The sequence below is a fragment of the Schistocerca gregaria genome, chromosome 3 (genome assembly GCF_023897955.1).
Source record: "Schistocerca gregaria isolate iqSchGreg1 chromosome 3, iqSchGreg1.2, whole genome shotgun sequence".
Lineage (NCBI taxonomy): Eukaryota > Metazoa > Arthropoda > Insecta > Orthoptera > Acrididae > Schistocerca > Schistocerca gregaria.
The window spans coordinates 857,856,447-857,868,052 of record NC_064922.1 but is presented as its reverse complement, the minus strand read 5'-3'; the positions used below and the strand labels follow the sequence as shown (position 1 = coordinate 857,868,052).

Here is an 11,606-nt window from a genome sequence, read left to right as displayed (position 1 = left end):
CTCAGTGAATACACTACAAAGATTTCCCTGTTCTTTCAGTAGTTTGATTATGTGTGTTGTAAAACCTGATATTGCTTTTTTGTGACTCTATCCACTTTGAGGTTGTGCTATGTACTGTTCAGTATATTATATGCCAGTGTGGTTCTGCAAATGGTGATGTATGAGATGCCCATAGCAAGGCTAGAATAAGAAGTGTTGTGTAGATCAGTGGGAGAGGTTTTGTACCTTGTCTACCAGGAGGTTTTGTACCTTGTCTACCAGGAGGCAAAATCGACAGGGAAAGGAGTGGGGAACTAGAGTGTGTGCTACGCATGTGTATCACATACAATTACAGAGTTTGTATTTATGATTGAAATTTTATTCAAATTTCACTTTATTTTGTTATTTCCACATCTTCATGGTGAAGTATGGTATTAAAACCATTCATGTAATTTATAGCCCTTGAGAGCTGTTAATGAGCCACATTTCTGATAGCATCGTTGAATGCTTTTGCCACATAATTTACATTTTTGGTGTTTAAACCACACATATTTGCTCTTCCACTGCTGTAGAGATAAATGTGCCATGTATCCCTCAAATACTCAACTTGCTGGGCTGCAACAAAACAACAGTAATTTTTTATGTGTACAAGCAAAATATGTACTATACATCATTAAAGGATGAAAGGAAATAACTCACCAGATAGGACAATGAGTCACTGATAGGCACATAACTCAGACTGAGAATACTACTAGCTTCTAGGTGAACCCTTCTTCAGGGAAACAGAGTGCACACATGCCTGTATAGCTACAGTGTCCTAGCTGACTATATTGCCTCTGCACTGCAGCTTGACAGGTATGAGCAGTCATGTCAGATGGAGTGGATGGGGGCAAAATGTTGGCATGGGAGGGAGGGAGGGTAGGGTAGAGAAACTGTGGCTGACAGCCGCAGGGTGTTGGAATGTGACACTTATGAGCTCATTCTCACTGCAGGAAATGAGAGTTGCACACCACATAGTGATGTGGTGGAGTGAACTGAGAAGGGGGAGAGAGAGTAGGATATGAGGTAGACTTCAGAGAAGAGAGTGAAAGTGCAGGAAACCAGAGCCTGGGGCTGTGATGGAGGTAGGAGTGGGGCAGGGTCTTGTAGGGACTGAGGCCAGGAGGATTAGGTGATTGGAGGATATGTTGGAAGGACAACTAACTTCACTCATTGCGCATTGTGTGTGTGGGAGGGGGAGGGGGGGGGGGGGGGAGGGGGCGACTGGGTACGAGTGCACACACACACACACACACACATGTGGATATGTTCTCAGTCTCACTATAGTGTGTATCCTATCATCAATTCATTGAGTTATTATAAAGTATACAATCTGACATTCTAATGGCTGTTTAATGTACACTAATGAGTCAAATAGAGGAACACTTCATGAGAGAAATGAAGATAATTTGATATTGGTTTTGCACTGAGTTATATCACATTGGTTGTGAGGTGGTTACATTATCCATTAATAATTTCCTCTCTAACATAATATGAAATGTGTGATTACAATAAAAATAAGCTTTGCTACTTGCATATGATACAGTGAGATCTTGCATTTGCTGGAGATATGCAGGTGAATATTGTCATGAAGCAAAAACACCCCTTTACTGACCTTGCCAAGCTTTTTGTTTGCAGTTGCTTGACAGAGTTGAGTTAATATGTCACAAAAGTATCAAATTCAACTGTGTTATCCTGGAGTGAAAAATCCACAAGCAATGCTCCTTGCTTATCTCAAGCACAGTGCATGTGATTGATTGGGATGAAGCTGTGTGCTTAGACTTCACTTCCTTTGGTGATGTTAAATGCTTCCAAAGCATTGATTGTAATTTTCACTCTGGTCTAGTAGAAGACGTCCATTTTTCATCTTCAGTGACAGTTTGTCTAAAAAATTCATTACCTTTATTATTTACTGCAGCACTCAAATGACTTCGAAGTACTCATTGCTTGACTGATTTTGTGCACATAGTCAACAGTTTAAGTGAACATTAGGATGGGGATTCTTTAATGCTGTAATCACTTTTTTACCATTCCACTACTCAGTGTTCTCACCACAGACTTCACTAATTTTCCAACGAATTTTGCATGTTTTATACTATTTTCCACATAGAAAGTGAATCACTGTAAATGTTTCACACACTGGGATTTTAAGTTAACTGAAGCATTGTAAATAAGCATGAACATACATAAACACTCATTCTTCTATTGTCTGTAGGAAACCAATAGATACGTATACTCAACACATGTACCCAGATTGCTGACAACAGTTATGCGTTGGACATAAAAGACATGCCTCATAACACTTCTGTTAACACACATATTTTTCATCTTCCCTCTCAACACTGTTTTTTTGTATGACACCTAAGAAATTACATTGTGCAACAGAAGTAAAGGATCACTTTTCTTAACACTTTAATTCCCACCCTCTGCAACACCTACATTTTAAATTAGGCTTGAAAGTGCATACAACTTTCCTCTCTAATGGTACAAGTACGTAGCACCCTGCAGTCACCCTTGGACTCCGTAATGCTTAAAATAGCAAGGTGTTGACATATGTGAAAAAAGAGCCACAGCTCAGAAGTTCATATGCTGTGTAAAGTGGGTTAATGATGTCACATTGGCACCAAAATTCACCACAATTGTACCCACTGCTATTGTTGACATGTCGTGTGACAGCCCCTCTTACCCACATTTCACCCCCTTCTTGTGATGCCTGCGCCATGATCGTTAGAACCATGACACACAGTGTTGAAATCATGTGGTTTACTTGCGAGTTGAGAAAAACATTCCAGACACCGCTCAGAATCAGCATGAAAAGGTCTCAGGGAGTGCTACAAAGGGCATCAATGGAACTACCCCCTTTCCCTGAGGTGTTGATTCCCACACATTTCATGATTGAAAATGACAGCAGTGCAATGAACAACAGGAATACATTCTTGACAAACTTTGACACTGTTGAATCATCATATGTTTCCACTCTTTTCTTAGGATATTGTGAGGCTACATCCCCATTAAACCTGATTTGACCCCTTTGGAGGACGGTTCAATCATATTTTTATTCTTCTGTACAAGCTGGAACAACTGTTCAAAATCATACTACGAAATCTGAACATGATCTGTATCAGGAAAGAGTACTTAATACATTTTTATCCCTCCTATTTCGTGTCCCCCTGTGGTGTTTTATGCAGGGGGAGGGGGGTGGGGTTGCAATATTGACACACATGAATAAAATGACCAACCTTGCAGTTCGGCAAAACCCCTCAATGGCACTTGTCCACTTTTATTGAGAACTGAGAAACATAACGATCCTGTTGTACTGAAACAACCTGAAAAGTAATCTGTGGTGCCTGCATGTAGGCAACTCATTGACACTGCTGCAAATCAAGTTACCTGCCTGCATGCGCCTCAGACTACTTTATGTGCTGTTTCTGTACACATTCATTTTTAAAATTGTCAGTAAAAGTGGGTGGATGCCACTGAGGGTTTTGCCATACTGGGGCCTCTCCCCCACCCCGCTCTCTCATGATCACGCCATAGAAGGATGCAAAACACGAGGAATGAAAAGATGTAAGAATCCTTCATTACTTTGGATCACTATTAGACTTTGCCAAACGGTTTTGAACAGTCCCTAGTGGTTCCAACTTGTACACAAGAGCAAACATTGCAGTCACACACCACTCCAGAGGGATCAGATCATCCTTAAAAGGGATGCAGCCCCATAATGTTCTTAGAGAAAGATGGAAACATCTGGGGGTGTGAGCAATGTCAAAGTTTGTCGAGAAAGTCTTCCTGTTGCTCACTGCACTGTGAATTTTTGTTTTCTAACACAAGATGTATGGAAATCAATGCCCCATGGTTTTGTTGACAATTACAAGGTTCCGTGAACCTTTAATTCTGTTGCACAGTGTATTTAGTGCAAGGTGTTTCTTTCTTGAATAGTATATGTACCGTAGTTGTCATCATGGTAGAGAGGCAGTATGCTAGAGTACTTATTGCTACAAGTCAGGCCAGTATGTGGGATAACAGTTCCTGTGTGAACATGTTCCCTTCTGCTGTTAAATAATCCTGCTTAAAATTAGCATTTGTACATGAAATATTTTTGCTACTTTTTTGTTATTTCTTTATTAACTCATAATGGTCCTCAAGTGTGAATGATTGGTAAAGTCTTTGAGTGTGTCCCATTTATTGACTAGCATTTCCAAATGAATGTGAATAACTTAAACAGCTAAACAGAGATAAAGTTGTAGGAAGATTATTACGAGAATATGCATCATGAAACTAGTTGCTCACATCCGAAGCAATCACAGTCGTCTCCAGCATCCGAAGACCGTAGCATTGTGTGAGAGTTCTACTTCTGAGGAAGGAGTTTGTCCAAAAGCTTTTATATTTCTAGCAATGTGCTGCAAACTTTGTGTGTCTTAACATAAGTAAAGAGCACAAAAAAGACTACTACTTAAGGCTGATGTTGATTCAAATGTGTCCGTAAATGAGATATGACTCATTGGAATAGTACCCCTTGCCTACATTTAGCTATTCACTCTGCAAGCCACTGTACAGTGCATGGTAATGGTGGTCCTTACCAGCACTAGCAATTTTTTGTACTATTCTTTTTTCAAATCGAGTGAGAGAAAAACTGACTGCCTGTACACATCTTATGTGACCTAATCTCTCTCACCATACTCTAAAGATACCTGTGTGAGATATGTGGTGATTGCAATGGTAGTGTCACATAGTTTTCCTCAAATATTAGCCCTCTAAATTTACTCAGTCTAGATTTGAGAGTGCAATGTCCATCTTTCATCCAAAGTTCCCCAAGCATCTCTTTAACTTCAGTGTAAGCACTGTACTAATCTGCTCCACCTCTAGCTGCACATCTCTGAATGTGTTCAGCTTCTACTAGTATACTTTCTTAGTAAGATTCCAAATGCTGGAACAGTACTACAGAATTTCCTAGGATGTTCTGGTAAATCTTTCACTGGGATATAACAGTGGAAACTATTGTAGGCATTGCATGTAGCACTTATTATAGGTGCATGTAATTAAGCTACTTCTGTCAATTTCCCTGCATTCTCTTTTGTAGCATACTCTGCTTTCACAGTATTCTCCAAGTTTATCACTAAACAAAGTTGGGTGTTTGGCATCTTTCATTACCATACATGATATATATTTCTTTAGATTGCAGTTGGTGGTGTCTTTCAACTGAAGCACAGTTGTACTCTGTTGGATTTGAAGTAAATGTTCTCTGTTCCCCTTTATGTAGGTTGTTTTGGCTGTCTTTCTTTTTGACTAAACACAAATACTATATTAGCTTTCTTGATGACTTGGCTCTTGAAAAAAATCAAGTTTCTGTCTAGCCAAGAGCCTAAAACATTTCTTTTGTGTTTTGTCAGAAAATGCATTCACAATTGCTTAACAATGCAGTGTGTCCTTACCATTGATAACATGTGCATAGCTTTCTCAACTGACATGTGCCAAAAGCACATGACCATAAGCATGGCTGTGGGGATGATTTCAGCTGGTGGGAAACAAGGATTATATTTTCACAGTTAGGCCATTGTGAAAATCAATCATCAAGATGACCATTGTGGCAATATACTGTTATTCCCATGATTCCTTTCAGTTTTATTTCCTTTAGTCTTTAAGAACAGATTAAAACAGTTTTATGCACCTGCATATAGTTGCATAAGTCAATTGTATGCATTTGCATGGCTGAGTGGTGTAACTGAGATTATCATTTTAGCAATTTTCTGTTATCCATTTTAACCTCTCTCATCTGAATGTTTGCTCTAATCCAACTGCCATGTGCTATATAATCAAATTCTTGTCATCATCCTTTAATGTAATTTTATTGCTTTCTCATATGTTGAGTGGCATGCTTTTAAAATGCATGAAAGTTTTTCTGATCAGGAAATAATGAGCAATCAGAATTATCATATTCAGTCAAGGTGATGGCATTTGGTTTGATAACTATCCAAATTTCCATTATTGTCATAATAATTTGTCCATTGTTCAGTGTCCATTTGGTGCTATTTCTGCACTCCAAGAAAATTCCTGGCACAGTGGCCCACGGGAGTAACTGAATCAATAGAAATCGAGGAACATAAACTGGTGTTAATCACTTTCTGTTTAGCTACCAAACAACACTGTGTTTAGTACAGCTACGTTGAAACTAGACTTGACATGTGGAATTAAGCATCATTGAAATGTTGTGTGTAATTGAGTTTGAAAACCTCTTATTCTTGACACTTTAAACTTATTAAACACTGATTCCTCTACTAGATAAAGACTGAATTAATAGTTCTATATTATTATCCTGTAGGCTTACACTTGCATGAACGATGTGTACTTGTAATAAAGGAAATGTCCTGAACAAAAAACATTCACTATCATGTATTTCCTAAAGACAAACTATTTTGATCGGACTTTCTAACACTAATTATTTCAAAGAAAAATTTAAAAATATAATTTAATATGTAATTATTAACACTGAAATTTATTTTCCACTAGGTGGCATTGTATGCTTTTTCAGAAAGTTACTGTCATGTAAATCATGCGATAGAGTTTTGGGCAGACTTCTTTTAACTTGATACCTGAATACCAAGGTATTGTTTCAAGGATGGTCAGTTGGTGAGATATGTTGTGGGTGTATATATTTCTATTTTACCTGCTTTGAATTATCTTTTGTACTGTATATTATTATTTTATTTGCACTACCTTACAAAAAAATGTGAAACATTCAGAAAATTTGGTTGGATGTCAGTCTAACTTTGTACACATACACATCATCAGCACATATGCAAGTGATGAGAGTTGCAATTTTCCATGACAAGTCGACTATCTACCCTTGAGCATTAATGTTCATGTTTAGTGTTGTTACCAGGCCTCATAGGATATATATGGGGCACAAACAGCATCAGATGTTGTGTGATCTCTGCGAAGGTCACAAAATGCCACATACTTGTATGAGACAGCATTATCAGAGGCTGGCACAGTTTGAAAGAGGCCTCATTGTGGATCTCCATTTGGCCAGTTGGTCAAGTTATGCAATAACTAGATCTGTGTGGAATTCTAATGTGACAGTGGCCAATGTTGGACAGTTTGGGAATGTGAGGGGAGACCTACTTCTTGTCAAGGTTACAATCAACCACATCTTATCACCAGGAGTGATGATCGCCATGTAGTAGGCAACACACATTTTGATGAAATCCATGCAATGTAATTTGTCTCTGGATGAATAAACTACTACTACTACTACTACTACTACATCCCTTCACATCTGTGCCTGCCATCCAAGAACAAGTCACGGACTCCCTGCAATATTCTGTCAGTCCACAGCATTTGTCCAGCAGCAGCTGGACTAGGGATTATCATTTAGTGTGTGGGTTGCTGTTAACACCACAGCAAAATGACTTTGTCTGGAGTGGTGCCATTCCTGAGCATCGTGGACTGCTGATGATTTATGTTTGGCAATGAATCACCATTCTGCACTACACCAGATGACCACCCTCAGGGAGTGTGGCAGCAACCTGGAGAGTGCACCCATTCTTCCAGGGTTTGGAGAGCCACAGTGGTGTTACTCCTGGTGTTACAATGTGGGGAGCCACCAGGTGTGGCTTCGTGTCACACACGACTGGTAGTGATGGAGGGAACTCTGACAGCACAACATTTCATCGCAGACATCCCATGTCCTAATGTGTTACTTCATGTGTGACAGCATCCTGGTGCCATTTTTGAACAACGCAATGCCGCCCACATGTGACATGCAGCTTTGGAAATGGTCTACCTGATGTTGAGGTATCCGTGCGGCCAGCAAGATATGCAGATCTGTCTACGATAGGATGTGTGGAGCCAGTTCGGATGTCAGCTCTGCCCCAGTTCTGGTGTCTGGGATCTTGAGGACCAATTGCAACTTTTGTGGGGAGTTTTCCTCAGAAGAGGGTATGACGACTTTATGATATTCTTCTCCACCAATTCAGTGCACACATTCAGGCCAGAGGGGCTGCAGTGTCGTACTGATATGTGAGTTCATACAGCCAAGTTCCCTGCCAGTTTTTCCCAGTTTTGTATTAACTGCAATAACATCACATACCCTCTCAACCTGTGAACTTTCATTTCATTTCCTCCTCACCCTCTGGGTACTTCACTTTTTATGTTAAGCAGAAGTGTATGTACAGAGATGTAAAGGTTCAGATGCCTAGACTTTTAAAATGATTTCCGTTCTCTGTACTGTTGATACAGTTTGTAGAGTCCATAGTGTACTATCTGAGCAGTGGGTCTGGGAATATATACAGTCTATCAGTATAAAGTTCAGAAAAGTGTGGAATCTTGCTTATTATTGTGCAAAATATGAACTTACTCATAAACAGTCAACAGTGCCATAAAACTGTTATGACATAAAGTCAAGCGTCAGCACACCAGTCGGGAATGAGAGAGAAGAGATGGCTGTGAAAAGATGTCAGCCAATAGCACACTCACCAACCCCTCTACAGGATGACAATGCAACAGTAGTTGCCCCTAGGTGAAGAGGACATAACCGCTGCACCTGACTGGTCGCGGCAAAGTTGAAGAGCAGCTTCAAGATTAGGGACTTGTATAGCAGCGACTACTCTATTCACATCTGTGTAACATGGATGTGGGAGTTCTTATATTGAAGAACATTTTGCATGTCACCCTTTGCTTGCAACACATTTCTCTAATCCAAGTTAAGTATCTGTAAATTCCATTTTGTAATAAAACTCATTAATACAATTTGTTTGAATGTCATCTAGCGATCCAAGAAAGTAGGTTACCTAGACACCCTGAATTTGTCGACTGGGCAGGATTTAACAAAAATGATGGATGCTTTTTGATAGCATCACCCCTCCACGAAACTTTTGCTACAGTCAGAAACAGCCAGTGTCCCTTGTTCAGCATGAGTTAAGTAAAATTATAAACATGAACGCCAGTCTGTCGATGAACCATTCAGTTTGAAACCAGTAACAAAACTATTTATTTTTAATAACTAGCATATTAATAGTGGCTGAGTGATATTTTTTAGTTTTTTGTAAGAATTAACCTGTATTGCCACACTGTCACAGTCTCACTGTGTCGGATTTCAACAAAATAGCAAAAAACCATAAATCTCACTTCTCTACTTTTAGTGCCATAATCACATGACACTAAAATTAAAGAAGTTCAGACCCATACTGCAACCCACTGATGTTCTAAATAGAAATTAAGAAAAGATTCTGGTACATGTTAACTGATTATTCCTTTGCTGCTTGGCAGACTAACTTCATATTTATAGAAGATACGCACAAAGTTGTGGATGTTATACAGCATTAATTTAGTTAGGTAACGAGTTTCCTGCTAATGAGGCCATGGTCAAACAATAATAATAGTCACCTTGAAAACTGAAATCTAGTTAATTAAATAAATCAGTACTACTGTCTAATATCCATGAAGAGTATGCAGGGCCGGGCGGCACCAATATGTGGCATGCAGGTCGTGGTAAACACCACTGCAGCCACAGGCATCTACCTATTGGTGTCCATGTGACACAAGCCAGAATTCCTCCACTGTCAGGTACTTAGGTCACCGCTTAGCTAGTCTGTGGCCAGCTCAGCTCTGTGCCAACTGCCAGCTGCCCTCAAGCCAATGTTTCGGACCACAACACGTGCTGTTGCTGCTACCGATCTGACAGTGCTGTCTCGTGCCTTTGCAGGATCACATCTGCTTTGAAAGGCCTGCTTCCTCAGCTCATCGTCACTACCATTGACCACAGACTTTGTCATAGTGTCCCCCATAATGCATCATCACAGGAGGACATTTTAGAAGTGCTCATTGTGGGCTTTTGACCTCTGACACAGTACTGAGTTTAGTTACCGTAATGCGTCCATATTGGTCGTATCCTTGGTACATGACACAGCCAAGGGTTACAGTAATCCAGATTTTTGTGCTATTCTTTTAGTTAAATAAATGTTTCTATTAACTACAATTCACAGAGGAGCAGAAACAACACATACAAATTGGATGACGTACCTGTGAGGCCAGTGTATGAGAACATTCCTTTCTGTTCTGTTATATGGTTCCAGTTACCTGGTGTCTGTAGCTTTTCTAGAGACAACTTCAGCTCTGACCTCATTTCCTGTATCCGTTTCGTCATGATCTTCACACAGTCTTTCCTGAAATGTAGAAATAAAATTAAATGTGATCAGAATTAATCATATTGTAATTGTAGACAAACAGAGGCATAAAAGTTAAGGCAGTAGTTACAAAGGGAATGAGATAGGCTTGTAACCTATCCACGTTATTCGATCTGTGCATGGAGCAAGTAGTAAGGGAAACAGAAAACATATAGAGAAGGTATAAAAGTTCAGGGAGAAAATATAAGGTCTCAATATTTTGCCACTAACAGTGTAATCTGCTCAGAGATTGCAGAGAACTTGAAAGATAGGTTGAACAGAACGGATTATCTCCTGGGAAGATGTTCTAAGATGAAGATTAATCAAACTAAAATTGGGCTAATGGAGTCACTTCAAGTCAGATGATTCTCATGGAATTAGATTATTTTATTTTAGAGTGTCTTATTTTAATAAGACACTATTTTAATAAGATTTACTCCTTGAGTAGGAAACTAATAGATTGAGAAAGACATAAACTAGAAATAAAACACAGTTTCGCTTAAAAAGTGAAATATATTAACATTGTATTTAAATTTAACTTCTAGGATGTATTTTCGGGAAGAAATACTGCAGTGCTATACACCATGGATTCAGATATAATTCTGTATGAAGTATGTCCCCCAGAGTAAAATATGTATGAATGGTTTTTGCACTCTCAGTATACTGTATAAAATTGAAAAAAACTTTATTTCAGCCTCCATGTAGCCCTTCTGCTATATAATTTCCTGCTGAAACATCCAACCTCTGTAAACAATAACCAAAATAGATGGTCATAATTAAACTCAACCTTTTGTTCATCTTATCAACATATCAGGACTGTTGCTCGACAGGAGGTTTGAATATACATCAGACAGTTGTGATGCATTCAACATCTACATCTACATTTATACTCCACAAGCCACCCAACAGTGTGTGGTGGAGGGCACCCTACGTGCCACTGTCGTTACCTGCCTTTTCTGCTCCAGTCGCGTAGGATTTGCGGGAAGAACGACTGCCGGAAAGCCTCCGTGCATGCTCGAATCTCTCTAATTTTACATTCGTGATCTCCTTCGGAGGTATAAGTAGGGTGAAGCAAAATATTCAGTACCTCATCCAGAAACACACCTTCTCGAAACCTGGTCAGCAAGCTACACCGTGATGCAGAGTGCCTCTCTTGCAGAGTCTGCCACTTGAGTTTGCTAAACATCTTCATAACACTATCACGTTTACCAAATAACCCTGTGTCGAAACGTGCAACAAAGTGACTATGAGGCAGTGCCAGGCAATAATTGAAATGAGCCTAACCATCATGTGGATCATGAATTATTCATTAATATTGGGAAAGACAGATTGCTACTTACCATAAAGATGACTTTCTAAGCTGAAGACAGTGACAGTTAAAAGATTTTTAAGTGTGCCAGTTGGAACTTAGCGAGTCATCTTTAA

The 11,606-nt window shown here is 39.4% G+C and overlaps 1 protein-coding gene across 1 annotated transcript in view; it reads right to left on the bottom strand.

Annotated features, from left to right (window-relative positions):
* Nucleotides 1–336: 336 nt before the first annotated feature.
* LOC126355781 (aspartate aminotransferase, cytoplasmic-like) overlaps nt 337–11,606 on the bottom strand; it is a 77,089-nt gene continuing 65,819 nt past the window's right edge. The window contains exons 7-8 of the mRNA XM_050006190.1: nt 10,039–10,181; nt 337–594 (exon numbers count right to left, since the gene is read on the bottom strand). Of these exons, the coding sequence (XP_049862147.1) occupies nt 452–594; nt 10,039–10,181 (286 nt within the window). The 3' untranslated portion in view covers nt 337–451. The remainder of the gene's footprint in view (nt 595–10,038; nt 10,182–11,606) is intronic.